Raw genomic sequence first — 22,385 nt, 5'->3', positions numbered from 1 at the left:
TATATATATATATATATATATATATATATATATATATATATGTATGAGACAAGCTTCTTCCAGTTCTCGTTCTACCAAATCCGCTCACAAAGCATTGGTCGGCTTGAGGCTGTAGTAGAAGACACTTGCACAAGGTGCCATGCAATGGGACTGAACTTGGAATATATATATGTGTGTGTGTGTGTGTGTCCTTGTCTTAATTTTCTCGCCATAATTAACTCACGCCACCATACAAGCGGTGTTCCTTGTTTCCAGTCTTCCATAAAAACGTGTCCGTCCATCGGTAGAATATTATCTTGCTTGGAAATAAACGAGGGTTGGTGACAGGAAATGCTTCTGACCATGCAAAATCTCCCTCAAGAATTCAGTCTGATCCATACAAGCATGGTAAAGTTTACATTAAAACGAGAATTATTGAATTATATATAGTACACTGAGAACCAGAATAATGGCCAGCAACAGTCGGCTGCAGCAACCAGTTTACATCACAAGGCTCATTTCTCAGACGGGTCACTGTTATCCCGATAGTGCAGGGTCCAAGAACATCTGAGGCCTCAACGGTGATGAGCAGAAACTGATAGCGGCCAGTAAGGCCCCTGTATTTATTTATTTTTCTCTCCTCTACGTTGCGGGTAGCGATATCCAGGTTTGCAACGATGCAGCAAGGTCGACGCTGGAGATCTATAATGCTTCAAATATATATGATTAATATTGGTTTCTAAGTTTAAAAAATCGGTGCGGCTGTGTGGTAAGAAGCTTGTTTCCCAATCACATGGTTCAGTCCCACTGCGTGGCACCTTGGACAAGTGTTTTTCTACTATATCCTCGGGCCGACCAAAGCCTTGTGAGTGGATTTGGTAGACGGAAACTGAAAGAAGCCCGTTGTATATATGTATGTATCCGTATGTGTGTGTCTGTTTGTACCCTTGCTATCGTTAGACAACCAATGCTGGTGTGTTTATGCCCTTGTAACTTAGCGGATTGGCATAAGACTGTTAGAATAAGTGAGGTTTACAAAGAATAAGTTCTGGGGTTCATTTCTTTGACTAAAACCCTTTAAGGTGGTGCTCCAGCATGGCCGCAGTGAACTGACTGAAACAAGTAAAAGAATAAAAGAACAGTAGTTTTGTTAGTATAGTAGTGACTCTACTGTTAGATTCTTTTTCTTTTTGTATAGGTGTCAAAGCAAAAAAAAGAATCCCTTCATATAGCTAAAAAATAAAGTCTTATAAGTCTAAGAGATGCAGGCGTGGCTGTGTAGTAAGAAGCATGGTTCTGAATTCTGTCCCACTTTGTAGCACCTTGGACACTTCAGGCCGACCGAAACCTTATGGGTGGAATTAGTAGACAGAAACTAAAAGAAGCCCATCGTATATCTGTCTGTCTGTGTTTGTCCCCCACTACCACTTGACAACTGGTGTTGGTGTGTTTATGTCCCTGTATTCTAGCAGTTCAGCAAAAGAGACCGACAGAATAAGTACCAAACATAACAAAGTAAGTAATTACTGGGACCGATTCATTGGACTGGAAATTCAAAGTAGTGCCCCAGCATGACCTCGGTCTAATGACTGAAACAAGTAAAAGATAAAACTATAAACAAGTCTTATTCTTGTTAAATATATACTTTCAGCATCATTGTTATTGTTTTATTGTCCATCTTTTCATGCTTGCATGGGTCTGATGAAGTTTATTAAGGGAGATTTTCTATGGCAGGATGCCCTTGCCGTTGCCAAACCTCACCTGTTTCCAAGTGAGGTAATTTTTATCCTATGGTCAGGGTTAGGGTTAGGATATTGAAAATGAGTGACATTTGTGTGACAGTGACACTCAAAAAATAAGTTATGTGATGTCAAGACAAAGATACAAGTATACACTCACTCGCATACACCCATAGCGAGCTTCTTCTAGTGTCCATCAACCAAATCCACTTACAGGGCTCTGATCAGCCCAGGGTTATAGTAGAAAACACTTTCCAAAGTGCCATTTGATGGGAGTGAATCTAAAACTTCTTACCCACACAGTCATGTCTGTGCCTTAATATATTTAATATACACCTTTTAGATGATGATCGTGTTAATGTATTTCTGGTTTTTGTTTCTATCTTTTGAGTTTATGGGGAAAACATGATGTGCTTGTTGACCCTAGTGAGAGTTTTAAATATCTTCTCCGATGTTGAAAGTAATTAAATGATTTTTGTTTTTTGTTTAATCTCTGGCTGTCTGTACAGTGCAGAAAAAAGGAATAATTTTCTCATAAACTATTTAACCTAACAGGTCTAGAAGATGATATGATGAGACCAGTTTAGAAGAAAAAATGAAAAAACATTGTTATAGTGGTTGTTACTCAAAAAATTGAACTGAATATGTCTTATTGAAACAAAACAAAAAAAAAAAAAATTTTTTTTTTAATCATCAGTTGGTGACAAAATATCTAAATCACAATTACAACCAATTTTTCTTCTCTTAAAAACTATTGAATAAATTTCTTAATTTTATTAAGAAAAAAATAGTGAATAAAATATTCTTGTAGCACTACTGTACAACATGAATGTAAATGATTTATTTTTGTTATCCAATGTTTTATTTCTTTTTACTGGAATTAAAAGACAGTTTCTTGATCACATACATTTTAATGTAAGACACACAACCTGCATTCTTGACTAGAAAATATAAAAATTGAACACCATGCTGGATTATTGATCTAATGTACACCAGTTTAAGATTATTGATCTAATGTATCCATTTTTTTAAGGATGTTGGATGGTTGTATTGTAAAAGTATATGAGAAACAAATGTTTTGTTATTTAGCATTACTGAGCATTATTAATAAGTAATGATTTTTTTAATACTAACCTTTTCTTCAGGAAAGGGAAGGGTATTGTTCATGATTTTTTAACAATAGAGACAAAACAATAATATTTAAAAAGTTAGAAGATGTTTATGCCTTAAGTAAAGTGGTGAGTTGGCAGAATTGTTTGCATGCTGGGCAAAATGCTTAATGGAATTTTGTCTGCCCACCAAGCTCAATTGTACCTTTCATCATTTCAAGGTCGATAAAAATAAATACCAGTTGAGCAATGACTTACCCCCTCCCCTGAAATTTGCTGAACATGTGCTAAAATTTAAAACTAAAGTCTTAATTAGATCACCATATTTGCCTTTGTGTAATGCACAATAGAGGAATTGTTTTTAATATAAAAAATGTGTCCATATATAACGTGTGATTTTGCTACAAGTGTTTCTCATTGAAATGTCATTGAAGTGTTTATCATTATTTTTTGTTTTAATATCATCACATTAATCCACTGTTTTAGTTTAGTTTTTGAATCACGTGGACAGAATTTGAGGCAGACTGAATGCCCTTCCTGTCACTAACTCTCATCTGTTTTCAAGTGAGGTAATATTTCCCCATTGTTAGACATGTTTTCATGGAAGATTAGAAATACACTTGATTGATGGTGACACTTGTTTACAATAATTACTGAACATCAAGACAAGGAGTCCCTTTGATTTCTGTTAATTGAATCCACTCATAAAGCTTTAGTTTGCTTGCAGCTATAGTAGAAGACACTTGCCCAAGGTGTCAAGTCGGACTAAACTTGGAACCAATAAGTCAGGTCTGTGCTTTCTTTATCCACAATAAAATTTCTTACATTGAAGGCTTCACTACCTGAAGCAGTAAAGTCATGATTGTGATTTTATACATTCAGAATATATTGTTTTCAACTTTTTCTTTAAAGGGTTTATTGATATAGATGCCCAGTGGCTGTAAAATTCATGTGAACTAACCAGGAATGACAAGTATATTATGGCTCTTGTAACTTTCCATCCATATTGCTGAGGATCCTTTCATTGAACATTATTTGCAAATTTACTCTCTTTAGGCAACATTTTCTTTGAATATTACAAAATATTACTTCTGTCAGCTATAGCAAGAAATTACTGTACAACCTGTCTAAACTCAACCAGGAGTCCTTATCAGCTGGCATTTGAAAATACACTGGTATTTAATCAGCATTCCTAGTTTAACTAAATACAGGTTTTTCTTTTGCAAACCAATGATAACATTGTTAAAATTGAATAAGTGTTTCTTCAAAGCCTTTAGGCATATATTTATTGATTAATGAATCTGCAACATATACTGGTAGAATGACAATTTATGAAATGTGTAAGCCAATTATGACTTGCCTTGATGTAAGAATTAAGAATCACAGTTTGCTTTAGTTTCAGAGCTTGACAACATATTTCATTTGAAACGCTATAATAACATTCTCTCAGATAATGAAAATGTTTTGATTCTGCTTCTATCAAACAAAAATCAGCAATTTTTTCCCTTCTAAATGCTCTTCAATTTCTTAATTTTACTTGCAAAATTTGCTTGATTGCATCATGATTTCCTTTTCCTTCAGCTACTTTTGATATTTGAAGTTTTTCTCCAGTTTATTAACAGTGACAATGCTTTGAAGCATTCATATCGAGGATAATAATGTTGTAACCTGCATGCAGGAAGTTACATATAAATTATAGAGAAAAACGAGTTCATGATGTGATTTTTGTATTTTCAAGCTGAACAAATCTTACCAGGCACAGTATGATCACAATAGCTGCCAGCCTACTAACTGTGCTAAACACTCCATGGTTGAAAGCTGAAGTGCAAAGATTACGCCCCTGCTGTGCACCATATCTTGGTTACAAAGAACAATTCATGAAAACTCAGGAAAGTGTCAAAATAGATACTAAAAGCAAAATTAATGAAACTAGATTGAAAAGTTGTAAAAGGTTGTGGTAGGTCAGAAACAGCATACTAGTTCAGTATAACTTAATCAAATGACTGTGCTCTTTACTAAGGAAATAGATTTTTGAATGTGTAATTCAAACTTCTTCCTGATAACATGAAATTTGCCCATTTCCCATTGGATAACTTTAAAAATCAGCTATTGCTTCATATGATATCTTCGGGACTGTTTAGGTTACCTCCCTTCATGTGTATTTGGGTATGTGGTCGTGGGGATATTGGTAAATTACACTGTGTAACATGATTTTTGTCTTGGGTAGCAACTGTTATTTCCCATTTGCTTATCTGTAGAAAGTATGAAAAATGGCTAATATTTCCTTCAAACTTTGCTTTTGTTACATTTATTGAAATCTTAAAGAAGTCCTCTCAACACATGGCTATGATGTTCCCCCGTTACTCCTGCTCATGATAGCCACTAAGGGACATGCTCAAGTGGTTAAGGTCAAGCAAATTTGTGGTATTAAGCAGAATATTTATATAACAATATTTCAACTTCAGCAATTCAGTGCAGAATCTGTCTGAAATGCAATGGAAGCTATGTCAATTTCAAAACATTGACATCCAAAAGCAAATAGGAAATAATACTTACTGACCAAAGACTAAAATAATTTTATGGTGTTTTAGGATATATGCTCTCTTAGCAATTAAAAAAAAAATCCTTAGCAATGTTTAACTTCATTTAATTTTGTTAATTTTCTCTTGCAGGTTTTTATCAGAATAGCAGACAATTATGGCTCCTGTTGGGGGTTCAGATTCCCTAAAGGAGATAATTAATGATTATATTAACAAAAACAAAGTAATGATATTCAGTAAATCAACATGTCCATTTTGCACAAAGGTAACTATATGCATGTTTTATATAACTAATTAATCTCTGTTAAGTCAATTTAGAAAGTAGTGTATAGGCAGTGTTGTTCGAATGTTGGATAGAATGCCTTGTATTTATTCTGGATCTTTGAACTCTTGAGTTCAACTCTGTGTTTTATCCTTTTTAAGGCTCAACAAAAAAAAGAGTATTAGTTCAGGGTAGTGGATTGGCAAAAACATTAGTGCATTGCATGGAATGGCTTTACAGTATCTATTCTGGTTCTTTGTGGTGCCACAACACTGGTGGCTAGCTGTATTGGCTCTTGCATTTTTCTTGGATTATATGTGATATGGAGAAAGGAATCTTGTCTGATTGGGCAATAGCTGGCCTATTAAAAAAAAAACTGGATAAGCAAAAATGCTCAGGACTGTCCAAGAGAGGTACTTTTCCAATGCTTATCTTGGATTTTGAGATGTATGTGGTTACCCTAAGTTAGTTTATAAAATTACAAGATACTCTGTTTGAAACAAGAAACTGTTAATCACACTAACTTATCCATTTTATTTCTAACCTTATTATTGTATGTATGTCATTGTGTGTGTTAACCAGAAGAGGTAGTTGGTTATTAAAAAAAAAAAAATTTGCAAAATGCTAACTTTCTAACACCAAGCATTGAAGTAGGATGTTGTTCATTGGCAGGTAGCTTGATCAAAGCAAGCATTGTGCAATATCAAATTTGGGCTTGTAGCTATACTATTAATTATGCTAGTATTTATGCCATTAACATCTCAGACAACTTGATAATAAAACCATTCCTTATGAAGAATTTATCAAGCTATTAAAAGTTGATGCCTCCCATGAGAATTTTTATAGACTACACTCAATCTGCAGTGATACAAATGTATTCATGACTGAGTGATACTCCAACGTACACAAGTTTTCTAGTTCACCAACCATTCTTCCATATCCTGTTTCTAATAGATTCATAAAGACTGCCTCGAAGTTCATTCAATTATGTTATCTCCCAAATGTTTGCTAAAGATGGTTGCTTTGCATTTGCTGATAACCTACTACCTCTCAAGAACAGTTTGTAACTGTTTGAGATTTGGAAGCTTTCTCAACACATTCTTTTTATGTAACCTGCTTTCGGACGATCTGGAAAGAAGAATACTAATGTATGAGTTAATTATTAACTCTTTCAGGGTATACATGTAACAGCTTTCTCCTAAGAAACTGCTTAGACAAGATATTGTTTAACAGTATCTTATATAGCTTCCTTAACATCTGTTTTGAAGTTGAACATCTCATATCAGATAAATCCTTCATTCTGCTTGGCTACCTGGAGATTTGGACACTATGTATTAAAATAGAGATGGAAAGAAGCATTTTTCTCTATTTGGATTTTGTGTACCCTTAGAGCTTGAATTAATGAATTAATGAGTAGCTGTGTTATATGACTGCAATGACTTGGAAGAAAGAAAGGAAAATTCTAAATGGAGAAATTTAAGGTATTGCTGTTCAGATGAAGCAATGGAAGTTTGTAGAGTTGGGGGGAATAAAGAACAAAAGAAAAGATCTCAGTTGTGTGTGTGTGTGTGGGGGGGGTGTCTTTGACTAAAGTAGACTTCAGTTTTCAATAGCCTTTCTACTCTTTTGTTTAAAATGACAAGAACAGTAGAGAGATGGACAGTAATAGTGGGAGTAGTATATAAAAAAATAAAACAAAACAAATACTAAATCTTTAGTTACTTTAGATATACCTAAAAAAAAAAAGATTTATATGCACAAACAAAATTTTTGGCGAATGATGTGTATGGGCCATTTTTTATCTAAATTGAATTTATTTTTATATACTGTAGCATGGTACATCTATTGAAATGTAATTTGATCCAGCTCATTTAGAGGTGTCAATAGCACTTCTAATCCAGTTAGCATTAAACCAGTAACAGAACATCATGTTAACTATATACAGGGTCCATAAAATATTTGAGGACATATTTATGTTTATAAAAAAACGGATATATAATAACTGATATCTTTATTTATCAAGAAGTGCTATGAGGATAAATATAAACCTTTTCTATAATGTTATTCAATAAAGCCACCTTCAGCTTCAACAACTGCTTCTATATGGGATCTAAATCATCTGCATGCTCAAATCAAGTGGTCCTGGTTCATTTTGGTCTTTACTCTATGGTAGATTTCATAGAATCTTTGGTGTTATGGGTGTGTTCATTGACCCCTCTCTCAACAACGCTCCACATGTAATAGTCCAATGGTTTGAGATCTGGAGAATTAGGAGGCCAAATGTTAGGGGTTATGTGATCATGAAAATTTTCAGCCATCCATTTCTGTGTTACTAGGGCCATGTGTGATAGTGCAGAGTCTTACTGAAACACATATGGCCTTCCGTTGCATACACTATCTATCCAGAGCTTAACAATTATTTCCAGGACCTCAGTGTAGGCAATCCATCTGAAACCACCCTCATTTTGCAATACAAACTTCCTGTTTTGAAGTGTTTTAAGTTAAAACCATCCATTAAAATTAAATGTAAGTTTATGTTCCAAACACCGGTTTTATAATGACAACTTTTTTACTAAATCATTGTGATTATGAAGAATGCTAGAACAATTTTTTAACAAGAATTACTTAGATATAATTTTCTTTTCTCTTTTACAGGCACAGCAGATATTTGATACTTTGGGTGTAGAGTACAAAAAGATAGAACTTGATCAAATTGGTAAGAATCTTATATCTTAAAATCTCATTAAAGAAATAGAAATTCTATTGTATGTTATAAAATCTTTTCTGGGTGTTCAATCTCTAGATTGTTTAATTTTGAGATCAGCTACCTTCAGGTACCTTATGACTTGCTGTGATTTTGAGTGTAAGATAAGTTGCTGAAGTAGAATGATAATTATTAGTTTTCAGTTTAAATCTACTGCAGACTTCAGGTATTTAGTTGCTCTTTTTATTTCTTGTTTTCATTTTATATACTTATTAAGAATAGATACCAAGTTCATTGGGAATGTTAAATATAATGCATTCTATCCAGAGGAAGATTTTCTCTCCTTTGCTAAATGATATTAAAACCACAGTTATGTACAGGACCTTGTGAGCTGCGTGCGGCTTGCTTGCTTGCTTCATGCTCTTGCTTGATGGGGTTGGGGTCGTCTCGGGTTAGTGGTCCCAGAGATGTTATCATGCTAAGAACTGACCATATCCACCAGTACTCTGCATTGCTGGTTGTCCTGTGCCATCCCCTCTGCATCCTCCAAGATGATGTTGAGCCTCTGGAGATCTTCAATCATGCCCACCCATCTGGTGCAGGGCCTGCCATAAGGCCTCTTCCAATTTGCAGCTGCTTCATTGAATGAGAGTAAAACCCTGCTAGGATGATCTAAGTGACACTTAGAGGAATTCATGTTACAATCTGATATAGGCTAGATCATCAAGGCCTACTTTATGACTATAATTATCTGCTTAAAACATGAAATACAGAACTACTTTATGTTTAAGCTGTTGCTTTTTTTAATTATCCAATCAGGGATGGTTGTGTAATTAAGAAGCTCGCTTCCAAATCATATGGTTTTGGGTTCTGGCACTGCGTGACACCTTGGGCAAGTATCTTCTTCTATAGACCTGGGTTGATCAAAGTTTTGTGAGATGGAAACTAAAAGAAACCCATCATGTGTGTGGATGGGGGTATGTGTCCTGCCTTATCTTGACATCACATGATGGTTATAAATAAGTTCCACCATCGTACAAGCAATGTTATTTCTAAATTTCCAATCTTCCATGAAAACCTTGTCTGGCCATGAAGAAATATTACCTTGCTTGGAAACAGGTGGTGGGACAGTGACAGGAAGGTTGTCCAAACGTAGAAAACCCTCTTTAGCAAATTTTGTCTGGCCCTTGCAAATATGGGAAAATGATGATGAGGTTATCTTTGTTTTTAATTGAATAAGTTTTTAGAGAAATCATAAAATGTTATAATCTTAGAAAACTTCATTATCATCGTCATAATTTAATATCTTTTTTATGGTGGCAAGGGTTGGACACTTACAGGAGCTGGGAAGTTGGAGAGCTGCATCATGCTCCAATTGTCCGTTTTGGCAAGGTTTCTAAGGTCAGATGCCCTTCCTAACACCGACCATTTTGTAGAGTGTACTGGGTGCTTTTTACTTGGCACTAGTACAGGTGTTTTTTTACATGGCACCAGCAATTGTCTAAAACAATTTATTAAAACAGTTTATTTTAACTTTTTCTTTCTCAGCTAATTGTTTACTTTTAGGTTTCTATTATATTGTTAATGTTTACATTTTATGTCTATCTTTTTAGAAAATGGTGATAATATTCATTCAACTTTGAAAGAGATGAGTGGCCAGAGGACTGTTCCAAATATTTTCATCAATAAAAAGCATATTGGTAAAGAGGATTTTCTTTTCATTTGAAATATTTTAATTGAATACTTTAAACCCTAAGCATTCAAATTATTATCAAATGTAATGCTCATTTACATGGTTTTTAATTATGCATTATCATGTATCTTGAAGATTTGTTTATTTTTAGAATGACAATAATGTCATTCTATTATCAAAATATATTCTAATTAAAAATATAAAGTATTAAACTTGTCCCATAAATTGCTTGTTTGTATCCAGTGACACATCATGCACTGTGCCTTAAGCTCAAAAGCCTAATTAAAAAAATTCTAAAAATGTGCTACAAATTAAAAGAAAAGTACAAGTTAGATGTTTTATAATGTTTGTAGGAAGTTTTGTTTCTGATCTTTGCTTATTACTAGACATAAATCTGATCTTTGCATATTCTTTGCAAATAAACCCAAATACTAAGTGAACAGAGATGAACCATCCCATTTCCATTGCGCACATGCATGCACACACACACACACACACACACACACACACACACACATTCACATACCCACTCCTTTTACATACACACACATATATTCACACAGTAACTTTGCAAAAACATTATTTTATGTTGAAGTACCCATGTTTTTCACTTGGAACAGTAAGAACAAAGAATGGCAAAGAAGAAAGCAAAGAAAAAAGGTCATAGGCCATTTGAACGTTTTTAAAGAAGAAACCCTTGGCTGTGTCTATGTTGTCACACCAAAGGCAGGAGAACTGTACTTAAGAATTTTATTGCATGAAGTTTGAAATAACATTTTTTCCTTTCCCATTGCACATTGACATTTTCAACTCGAAATGGTTGTAACCCAATGGGTCACGGCAGGTACATCTAGTATATTTACAATAAGCTTGATTGCAATTTCAGTATGAATAATTTTTTTCTACACTCTAGGTGGCTATGATGACACAGCAGCACTTCATAAGAGTGGCCAGCTGCTGGAAATGATATCATCTAAAGAATCTTATGATTTTGATTTAATTGTCATTGGTGGAGGATCTGGTGGTTTAGCAGCAGCTAAGGTATGTATTCTGCTTTAAAATGATTCACAAATGAAAATGTTGGCCTGCTTTCAGTATTTTCACTGTATTCTTGAAAAAGTTGAGAAGGATATAAGGCAAAAATTAATTTTAACACATGATAATTACAACAGTTAAAGAATACTAAAAGTTTTTATCATGTAATCATTTTTTTTTTCAAACAAGGTTATGTTCAAATATTTTTCAAAGTCAGTAGTTTGAATAGTTTTTAAACAGTATCAACTCCTGTCAGTGTTTTCGAAGGGCTCAGGCATGGCTGTGTGATAAAGAAGTTTGCTTTGCAACCACATGGATTCAGTTTCATTACGTGGCACCTTAGGAAAGTGTCTTCTACTATAGATCCAGGTTGACCAATGCCTTCTGACTGAATTTGGTTGATGAAAACTGTATGGAAGCCTGTTATGTAAACACAATACTCAACACTGTCACTCAGAAGACCTGTAATAAACTTAATTACAGTGCTTCACTGTAAGTGAAATAAAAATGTAAAGGCATTCTTTCTATGCTATTGTTGTGGGACAGCCCATTCCACAGTCTGTTAGCTACTCTGAGAAGGCAAACTTGGCATTTTCCCCAACCAGTAGCACAGATCATGTGCTATATAAAGCAGTCATAAATTAGGTTAGTACTGTAGTGTGTAGCATTTGATGGCTTGTCATTAATTGAGTTGACTGTATTTAATACATTGTTGCTGTCATCTATGGAATTTTTGATCCATCAAGTAAACAATGAAAATGTCATGATTAGGCATGAATTGTTTACTACATTAGTCTGATGATAAAGCAATTGAGTAATTGCTGTCATTGAAAATATTCTGTGGTGCTGAATTTTTAATATTGTCTTGATGGGGTGGGGTGGGTAGAGGTTGTATGTACATGACTGCTGGTCTGATACACTGAATAAGCAGTCTTTCATGAAAAATAAAAATAAAATGTTACTGTCTCTTAAAATAAAATGATACTAGTAGCATTTTATATAGCTACGGAATCTGGCTTCAAAATAATGCCTCATGATAAAGATGTAATAACAATGACTAATCTGCTAAGCAAACAAAGCTTGTGCGAAGTTATGTTAAACAAGTACTGGATCCTATGGGGTTGCTCCCAAGTATCAAGATTGCCTACTCTTTTTATACAATTTGCCTTTATAACCATTACAACTGTACTCTCATTTTTGTCCTTCATGTTTGTGTTAGAGAGAAAGAGAATAAAAAGGCATCTTGTAGTGTATCTGATTCCTTAATCTCTATAACTGGATAGTTTTAAAATCTTTATTTTGTTGAACCTACATTATTGATTCATAATCAATATTATTATTATTAGGGCAGCAAGCTGGCAGAAATGTTATAGCTCAGTGGGTAAAATGCTGAGCAGCATTCCGTTTGTCTTTGAGTTCAAATTCCGCTGATGTTGACTTAACATTCCATCCTTTCAGGGTCAATAAAATAAGTACCAGTTGAACAGTAGGGTTGCTGTAATCGACTTACCCCTCCTCTGAACTTGCTGGTTTTGTGCCAAAATTTGGAGCCAATATTTATTAATATATTAAGTGTTAATTAGTAATGTTTAAAGATAAACTATTTTATCTTGCATTTGTATTTTTGAAAGTCTATTATTAATCTGCTCATTTGGAAGGTTTTAGTTATTTCCATTGTGGCATTATGATTCTTCTAACTAACAATGCCATGTGTAGTTTTCTTTTTTAACATAATGCCTTGATTTTTCAGGAAGCTGCTTCATTTGATAAAAAAGTTGCTATTTTTGATTTTGTTAAACCAACACCTTTAGGCACAACCTGGGGTAAGTGACTGTACTTTTTTCATAAAGATTTATTCTCTTGAGCCTTTTTTTCTGCATGATCTTAATATTGGCCTCTTGAGTTTTGTTGGGAAGACATATTGCTAAATTTAGCTTCTAGGGACACCTTGTGTTCTTGAAGCCTCATTTGATGGTAATCACTTGAGCAAAAGAGTAATTTTTAGGTATGATTGCAGTTCTCAAATATTTTAGATTTAATAGAATCTGTTATTTAAAAATTCTTGCTTTTATCTTTCAATTTTTCTTCCATCCATCATTTGCATCTTGTTGTTGTTGGCACTCCGTCGCTTATGACGTCGAGGGTTCCAGTTGATCCGATCAACGGAACAGCCTGCTCGTGAAATTAACGTGCAAGTGGCCGAGCACTCCACAGACACGTGTACCCTTAACATAGTTCTCAGGGATATTCAGCGTGACACAGTGTGACAAAGCTGACCCTTTGAATTACAGGCACAACAGAAACAGGAAGTAAGAGTGAGAGAAAGTTGTGGTGAAAGAGTACAGCAGGGCTCATCACCATCCCCTGCCGGAGCCTCATGGAGCTTTAGGTGTTTTCGCTCAATAAACACTCACAACGCCCGGTCTGGGAATTGAAACCACGATCTTATGACCGCGAGTCCGCTGCCTTAACCACTGGGCCATTGCGCCTCCTATTTGCATCTTATTCCAGTCAGTTTGCACTGACACTTTGACAAGCTCCATCAGCATTATTAATTTTTTCATTTCTTATTAGCATTTTGATCAAAAGTTCATTACAAATATAAGTTCTTGTTACTGTAGCACCAGATATTGTAAATTGTAATAAAAGTGAAAATGAAACAGACACTTTGTCAACATCATGAAGAGAAGCATTTATATTCCATATTTGTATGCTTATACTCAAATATGTATTCCTGCACATACATACATATTTATATCTTTTCACTGTTGTTTAACTGTTGTATATTAAGCTATGCTTTCTGGTCATTTTAGTTGAAATATATTTCTTTTTATTATAGGTCTTGGAGGCACTTGTGTCAATGTAGGGTGTATTCCAAAAAAACTAATGCATCAAGCTGCTCTTTTGGGTAAGTTTTACTTTTTTCTTTCATGGGCCTAATTTTTTAAACCTTATAAAAGAACCTGATTTTACTATCCTATGAGTAGTGTTTGTGAGGCTAGAAAGTTGGGCTACAGCCATTGATCTAGGTCTTTACCTCAAGTACAAAATTCTGGTTGCTCCTGTTTGGCTGGCTAATATATAAAAAAAACAAAAACAAATGGGGGAGGCAGGGTTCCATTCAGAGTTGAGTTGTTTTATAGCAGGAAGTGCAGCCAACTGTAACAATGAATGTACTTGAACTGTTTTTGATAAACGAACCATTTCACTCATGCAAGGATAGAAAAATGGATGTAAAAATAACTATTATACTGATTAATTTTATTAAGTTGACATACAGAAGAATTGAAATAAAAATAGACATTGATTGCATGACTAATTTTATTTAATCAGTTTTTCAAATGCAGAATGCTTTCCCAGAGATGTTTTTTTTACTCTGAGGTATATTCATTTCTTGATCTCCACACAACCTCACAATTCCTCATTGGTGAATTTTTTTTTTGTATTCCTTATATAATAACCTTGATTTCTGTTTACTTCCTTGTTATGGTAAGAATTATTTGAGTTACACTATCTAACATTCATTCTGATTCCACTTCGAGTTTATTTTCTGAATCTTAAAAAACAAACAAAAAATACTTTCAACTTGCATTTATATTCTCTCACATTTCAACATACTGAACAACATTGTAATGCTAAAGAGATAGATTTACATAACTGGCTTCAATGTCAAGTAACGTACTCTATTATAGATGTATATTTTGAAGGGGTTGTTTACAATATTCTTTATTCAAAATTGTCACCTCATTTTACCAAACTCTATTTTTCACAGGTGAAGCTGGAAAAGACAGTAAAGCTTATGGTTGGTCAACAGAACTAAGTAAGATTTGAAAGATTTTCTGTTTTCTGCTAGTATATATATTTTTAAATGAATTTTTATTTGTTCATGCATTTAAAGAAGCCAGTAATTTATCTCTGAGGTCAATCATTCTAGAATTGTATTGGTCTATTCATGTTTAGTCACCAGTGAAAATTTACATTACAAGAGTGTCATCTTATAGTTTTTTCAAGGTCATTGGTAAATTTCAAAATGATTTTCTTTGTGCAATTTTATAAGTTGTTTTGGCACTCATGTCACACACACTTTACTAATGCTTAGTCTGTTGTGAGTGATTTCAGAAGCAGAGCCATGACTAGTTTGCATAATGTTTGCCTTTCATTCTTCTGAACAAAAGTTTAGTATTGTCATCAGCAGAAGACAGTCAACAGCCTAGCATCCTTTTGATGAGTAATACTTGCTCAATCATTTAAAAACATTTTCCATTACTATTTCTAGACAGTTGATAGTGACAGAACACTTTTTCTATATTTTGCTGAAATTGTTCAATGAATTTTGCTTCCTGGTAATTTTGCCAACACAAAACAGGCCACTAACTACTGCTCTTTGGAGTAAACAAGAAACAGATTGATTAATTAGATAACAAGTTTGACTTTTCAGGTTCAAATCTATTTAATAGTTAGACCATGTCTAGTGATGACTGTTTTTCTTGTCAGTAGGAAAAAAATACGTGCATTGTTGATAATTAATTACTCATTATTGCATATATAATTTTTGTTTATTATATAAACATAATAGACATAAAAATGATCTTGTATATAGTTATGTCCTCTTTTCCATACTTGCTTGGATTAGGCATGTCCTCTTCAACACCAAATACATATATTCCTTTGTTATCTCCTTTGTAAACTCAGTTTTCTCATTGCTTAGCAATGGTATGTTTAGTATAACATTAACATCTATTTTCAGGTGATCATAATTGGGATGTCATGAAAAATGCTATACAGGTAAAATTTAATTTTATACTCAGTCCAAATACATAAACGACTGAATAAATTGGGTGTATTAAAATCTTGTAGATAAATTTAGATAACAATTTTATATTTTAAAATGAATTAAACTTTGTTTCTGGGAATCTTATAGCTTTTTGGTGTATTAACTGTTACCAGTGTTTAGTCCAGTTAAGGTTTAAATTATGTGTTTAATTGGGAGATGTTTCTGTATAATTTATTAGTGTCAGTATTGTCTTCAAACAAAATTACCTTTCTTAACAAATGTTTTCCAAAATTTGCACACAAATTTGCACACAAAGGTGCAGGAGTGGCTGTGTGGTAAGTAGCTTGCTTACCAACTACATCGTTCCGGATTCAGTCCCACTGTGTGGCACCTTGGGCAAGTGTCTTCTACTATAGCCTTGGGCTGACCAAAGCCTTATGAGTGGATTTGGCAGACAGAAACTGAAAGAAGCCTGTCGTATATATGTATGTATATATATATATATATATATATATGTGTGTGTTTGTGTGTCTGTGTTTGTCCCCCCACCATCGCTTCACAACCGATGCTTGTGTGTTTACGTCCCCGTAACTTAGCAGTTCGGCAAAAAGAGACCAATAGAATAAGTACTAGGCTTCCAAAGAATAAGTTCTGGGGTCGATTTGCTCGACTTAAGGCGGTGCACCAGCATGGCCGCAGTCAAATGACTGAAACAAGTAAGAGTAAATCTGAAATGATGATCATGATGATGATCATCATTTAATGTGTTTTCCATGTTATCATGAATTTGATGGTTATCATCTCAGAATAACACCAGAAGGAAAAAAGGCTCCCAGGTTTGAGGACCTTTGAGATAAAACAGGGAAGATTCAACAAAAATGATGGTTAAAATTGGAATGGGTGATAAGTTCTCCCTCCCCTCGCCTTTTCTCACTAATTCTTCACACCCTGTCTTCTCATTCACTTCTTCTTACCTTGTACTTGGATGGTCCATTCTCACCTCACTACTGCTATTTTTCTCTCTAGCTTCACCCTGGTCACTCCCACCTTCTTGTAAGTGTGAATAGCCATGTAGCTTCTCTACAGCAAGAAATCATTTCTTTTCCGATTCCTTTTATATTTTAACCTCGTTTCCTAGCATGAAGCCATCTCTCTCTCTCTTGCAGCCCCACTCAGTTGAAAGGAATTTTAGTCTTGCAAGCTGCATGGTGACCTCACTAGTGCTGGTGCCATGAATAAAAGCACCCAGTACATGATGCAAAGTGGGTGGTGTTAGGAAGGGCATCTAGCTATAGAAACTATATCAAAGCAAATATATATTGCCATATGGTTTATTCCCTTGAGAACGATTTATTCTATAATCGTTTCACATTTAAATTTAACATTTATAAAATATTCAGGTATTATACTCTTTGAATCATACTGTAAATTTTTATAATGCTTGAAGTTATATATATAAAACTTCAAATATTGTAAAAATTATGTATATATAAGTTTTTGCTTTCAAATAACTTCATTAGGTACTATAGACTTTGTACATGAGAAAAGATGTATGGCTCTCTTTTATCTGTTTATAATGAAGAACCAAATATACCAGCTGAGGCTGGTATGTGCATATGTGAACACACACATATACCTACCTACCTTTTGTTGCTGTCTTGGCACACAGCAACAGAAAGACTGTTGTGTTTGTGTGTATGTGTCATCATTATCAAAATTTAATGTTTGTTTTTGATGCTGGCATATGTGTTGGACAGTTTGGCAGGACCCGACAAGCTGCAGGGCTGCATAGAGTTCCAGTGTCCAGAACATACTAATTTCATTCCTCTCCAATCTTTGCAATGTCCTCTGCATTCACTGCCCAATTTCTACTCTGTGTGTTTGTTGGTATCTCCACACATAACAATCAAGTTTTTAACACTATAAATGAGTTGCTCTTCTGAGCCCATTTGTAGATATTCTTTTATTAATTGAAATTCTAAAACTAATTATTTGGAATTGTTTATTTCAGGATCACATTGGGTCCCTGAACTGGGGTTATCGAGTTCAGCTAAGAGAAAAGAAAGTAACCTATTATAATGCTTATGCCAAGTTTGTTGGGCCACATAAAATTGAGGTAAATGTTCAATGATAATTAACTGTCCTGTTATATTCTGTAATTTTTTCAGTTTATTGGTTTAAAATATAGTTTGATATATTGTCCAAATAATTGGATTGTGAACCATTTTGTTTCCCTTGTCTATAGGCAACTGACAAGAAAGGCAAAGTGATTTCACTCACTGCTAAGCATTTTCTAATTTCTACTGGATTACGACCAAACTATTTGGAATGTCCTGGAGCAAGAGAATATTGTATCACAAGGTAATTATTTGCTCTTATGTGTCAATTCATAATACTTCTATCTTTCATTCTTCTATATGAGTATTTGTCTTTCCTCTGTCAGCTTTTATCTGTTGGTTTTCAGTGTCTGAATATAAAAAAGACATGATTAAGATAGTATTTCCTGTTATTTTTCAGTGATGACTTGTTTTCTTTGCCTTATTGTCCTGGAAAGACTCTTTTTGTGGGAGCTTCATATATTTCCCTTGAGTGTGCAGGTTTTCTGAGAGCTTTTGGATTAGATGTAACTGTTATGGTCCGCTCTATTTTGCTGCGTGGTTTTGATAGACAAATGGCAGAATTAATTGGTGACAATATGGAGGATCATGGAATAAAGTTTATTCACAAGGCTCAAGTAAAAAAGGTAATCATATTTTGTCTTTTGGCAAATTGCTCATTTTGTATTTATGCAGGTTATTCAATTTGGTTCTCTTTTACGTTCCAGCTTTCAGGTTAGTTGATTTTAAGATGATGAACTGGTAGAATTGTTAGCTTGCTCAACAAAATGCTTAGTGGTATTTCTTCCAGTTTTACATTCTGAGTTCAAATACTGTTGAGGTCAACTTTGCTTTTTATCATTTTGGGGTTAGTGAAATAAAGTACTAGTTGAGCACTGGGGTCAGTGTAATCACCTGGTCCCTCCCACCAAAATTTCAAGCCTTGTACTTATAATAGAAAGAATATTAGTTGAGTTAATTTCATTTATTTGCACATTAAAGCTATCTGAAACCTGACACTTCCCTTTCTGTGGTGCATTGATTAGCTCTAGTGTATTGCTCACTTTGATTTCTATATAATATTTGATATTAAAACCATCCTGTTAAATTATTTGTTAAGTATGTGATGACTATAAATTGAGTTATGTTATAGTGTGCTTAATTTGACTGTAAAAATTAAATTTGAGGTTTTATACGATGCACTGAATTTATTTAACCCTTAAGCATTCAGATTATTCTGTCAAATGCAATGCTTATTTATTCAGTTTTGAATTAATCATGCATTGTCTTGTGGCTTCAAGATTTTCATAAAGTGATTGTTCATTTTTTATAATGACATTATAGTGTAGGTGTGAGATGTTGAATCTCGCCAGTTTGAACATAAAAGAGGCAGAATATTCTGGCCAGATATGGCTGGTTTAAGTGCTAAAGGGTTAATAATCCTATCTTTTTAACTTGATTTATGTTAGTTTATTTTTTCAGTGTGAGAAAGGATGGCATTTCTATTGCTTACTACTTTTAGTTGACTAGAACAGCAGTTATGTGCACAGCTAGGGGTCCATGAAAATTAGGAACTCCCAGCTGTGCACATAACCTTGTTATGCTTTTATAATCTATTAAGGCCTTGATGTTGCAGATTTTATAGATTAAAATACTACATGCACTTTTCACTTTCTTGATGTCCAAATATTAGGTCGATTTACTAGATTGAATTTGACTTCATCCTAAAATATACCTGAAAATGGTTGTAATGAGGCTGTGGGATAATATTTAGTGCATATGATCCAGTTTAATTAAATATTAGAAAACCTCTTAGCTGTGATAGGAAATTACAAGAATGTAAACACGTCCTTTATGCTTTTTAACATGCAGAAGAAAGTGAAACTCCTGATTGACTGCTTTACAGTTTGTCAACTGCTTCACAGGAAACATCTGATTTCCTTATCCAGAATTAATGATGAGTCAGCTAAAGCACAAAATGTGCATGTCATTTTGGTGATTGTTTAATTTCTGATCTCTTTATATGGTAGCTGAATATTCTGTGCTATTGTTTGGCGAATGTATTTGTGTCTCTGTTTGCTCCACCTCCACTGCTTGTCAATCAGTGTTAGTGTGTTTACATCCTTGTAAATTAGTGGTTCAGCAAAAGAGACCTATAGAATAAGTATCAGGCTTAAAAAAATAAGTACTGGGATTGATTCGTTTGACAAGAATTCTTCAAGGTGGTGTCATAGCATGGCTGCAGTCTAATGCCTGAAACAAGAGTAATATATATATATATATATATATATATATATATATATATTGTCTATTTTGAGATGTCTTAAGGTTCAGTAGCCTTCTATCTCTGAAAATCATTAGTTTGGAAAAGTAGCCATAATCATTTGAAGATTTTTAGAGATTTTAGAACAAGTGTTGTTGCAATAAATATACTTATCTCTTTAGCCTGCTTGTTTATACTCAGTTTATATTTTGGATAAATGGGGATTTTAGTTTTGTAGCTTAGGAGTTTGAAGGTAGGGTTTCAGTAAGTTTCATACAATAATTTTGAAAATGTGGAAAATTTTATGCATTTTTTGTTTTTGTTTCTTAAAAAGTGCATTTCAAAGACACTATTTTTATATGCAGGTTGAACAACTTAAGGCTGGTGAACCTGGAAGGTTAAAAGTCACCTATGCTACAGAGTCTGAAGAAAAATCAGATGAATTTGATACAGTAAGCAAAAATCATTTTAGATAATATTACATTTTTATGTCATACAACTTATATTAAATTTCAAAGCTCCTACCTCTGCTGGGGATAAAGGGCCTCTTGCTCAGAGTAAAAGGTAGACTATGACGCATGTGTACAAACAGCCATGCTACATGGCAGTGAAACATGGGCCGTGACTGCTGAGGACATGTGTAAGCTTGGTCAGTGTGCATACACGACAGTGTAAGCGCCTTGAGAGAAAAGTTGGACCTAAGAAGCATTAAATGTAGTGTGCAAGAGAGACGACTGCACTGGTATGGACGTGGTGCAAATGGATGAGGACAGCTGTGTGAAAAAGTGTCACACCATAGCAGTTGAGGGAATCTGTGAGGTGGTGAAGCACGACCTTCGAACATTGGGCCTCACCGAGGCAATGACTAGTGACTGAGACCTTTGGAAATATGCTGTGCTTGAGAAGACCCGGCAAGCCAAGTGAGACCATAATCCGTGGCCTATGCCAGCAGTGTAACCAGCCTATTTATGCATTGCTTGCGAAGACCTGTTGAGGCAAGTGAAATCAAAATCAAATTCACTGATGTGGCCTATGACAGCACTGCCTGACTGGCACCTGTGCCAGTGGAACGTTAAAAGCACCATCTGAGTGTGATCATTGCCAGGGCCGCTGACTGTCTCCCATGCCAGTGGCACATAAAAAGCACCATTCGAGTGTGATGATTACCAGCGTTGCCTTACTGGCACTTGTGCCGGTGGCACATGAAAAACAACATTCGAGCGAGGTCGTTGCCAGTGCTGCTGGACTGGCTCCTGTGCAGGTGGCACAGAAAAAACACCAATTGAGCGTGGCCGTCACCAGTACTGCCTGACTGGCCCTCTTGCCGGTGGCACGTAAAAGCACCCACTACACTTTCAGTGGTTAGCGTTGTATGTATGTGTGTGTGTGTATATATATATATATATATATATATATATATATACATACATACAGATAATGTGTGTGTGTATATATATATATATCATCTTCATTGTCGTTTAATGTCTGTCTTCTGTGCATGCATAGGTAGGACAGTTGACAAGAGCCAGCCGAGTAGATTACCCCAGGCCGCTGTCTATTTTGGCAAGGTTTTTACAGTTGGATGCTGTAATCTTGTGTCAGATGGTTAAAGGTTAGTGTAACAGAGGTAGAAACAGGTGTCTTGTTATAGAGGAGGTACATGGTTACCTGGCCAGAGAGAAAGGGGAGAAAGAGGTACAAGAAAGAGGGCAGAAACAAGTACAGATGATATATATATATATATAATTCTTCGAAACGCTGGGGTTTTAATGGTGGCAGCTGATGAAGATGATGTTTCTATGTGGCCTTCTTGTTTGTTGCACCTTGTTTACCTTTTTGTCCATGTTCTTTTGCCACGTCATGTACCCAGTTATGTATCTATATGTACATGTGGATGAAGGTATATACATACATGTACATATATATGCATATACTCATATATTGTTTACATGAAATCTTTCGAGCGAGATCGTTGCCGGTGCCCCTGGGCTGGCTTGCGGGTGACACATGAGGTTTTTCGAGCGAGGTCGTTGCCGGTGCCCCCGGACTGGCTCATGTGCAGGCGACATATGAAATCTTTCGAGCGGGATCGTTGCCAGTGCCCCTGGACTGGCTCATGTGCGGGCGACGCCCCTGGGTCGGCTCTTGTGCGGGTGACACATGAGGTTTTTTGAGCAGGATCGTTGCCGGG

General features: G+C 34.9%; 1 protein-coding gene across 1 annotated transcript in view; it reads left to right on the top strand.

Annotated features, from left to right (window-relative positions):
* Positions 1-22,385, top strand: part of LOC106876152 (thioredoxin reductase 1, cytoplasmic) — a 40,497-nt gene that overhangs the window by 4,582 nt on the left and 13,530 nt on the right. The window contains exons 2-13 of the mRNA XM_052966774.1: positions 5,500-5,632; positions 8,285-8,345; positions 9,947-10,033; positions 10,940-11,067; positions 12,812-12,884; positions 13,901-13,969; positions 14,834-14,881; positions 15,809-15,846; positions 17,847-17,951; positions 18,081-18,196; positions 18,353-18,578; positions 20,560-20,646. Of these exons, the coding sequence (XP_052822734.1) occupies positions 5,525-5,632; positions 8,285-8,345; positions 9,947-10,033; positions 10,940-11,067; positions 12,812-12,884; positions 13,901-13,969; positions 14,834-14,881; positions 15,809-15,846; positions 17,847-17,951; positions 18,081-18,196; positions 18,353-18,578; positions 20,560-20,646 (1,146 nt within the window). The 5' untranslated portion in view covers positions 5,500-5,524. The remainder of the gene's footprint in view (positions 1-5,499; positions 5,633-8,284; positions 8,346-9,946; positions 10,034-10,939; positions 11,068-12,811; positions 12,885-13,900; positions 13,970-14,833; positions 14,882-15,808; positions 15,847-17,846; positions 17,952-18,080; positions 18,197-18,352; positions 18,579-20,559; positions 20,647-22,385) is intronic.

This window comes from Octopus bimaculoides, chromosome 3 (genome assembly GCF_001194135.2).
Source record: "Octopus bimaculoides isolate UCB-OBI-ISO-001 chromosome 3, ASM119413v2, whole genome shotgun sequence".
In the NCBI taxonomy this organism is placed as follows: domain Eukaryota; kingdom Metazoa; phylum Mollusca; class Cephalopoda; order Octopoda; family Octopodidae; genus Octopus; species Octopus bimaculoides.
The sequence above is the reverse complement of the archived record's forward strand: the minus strand, read 5'-3'. Positions and strand labels throughout refer to the sequence as shown.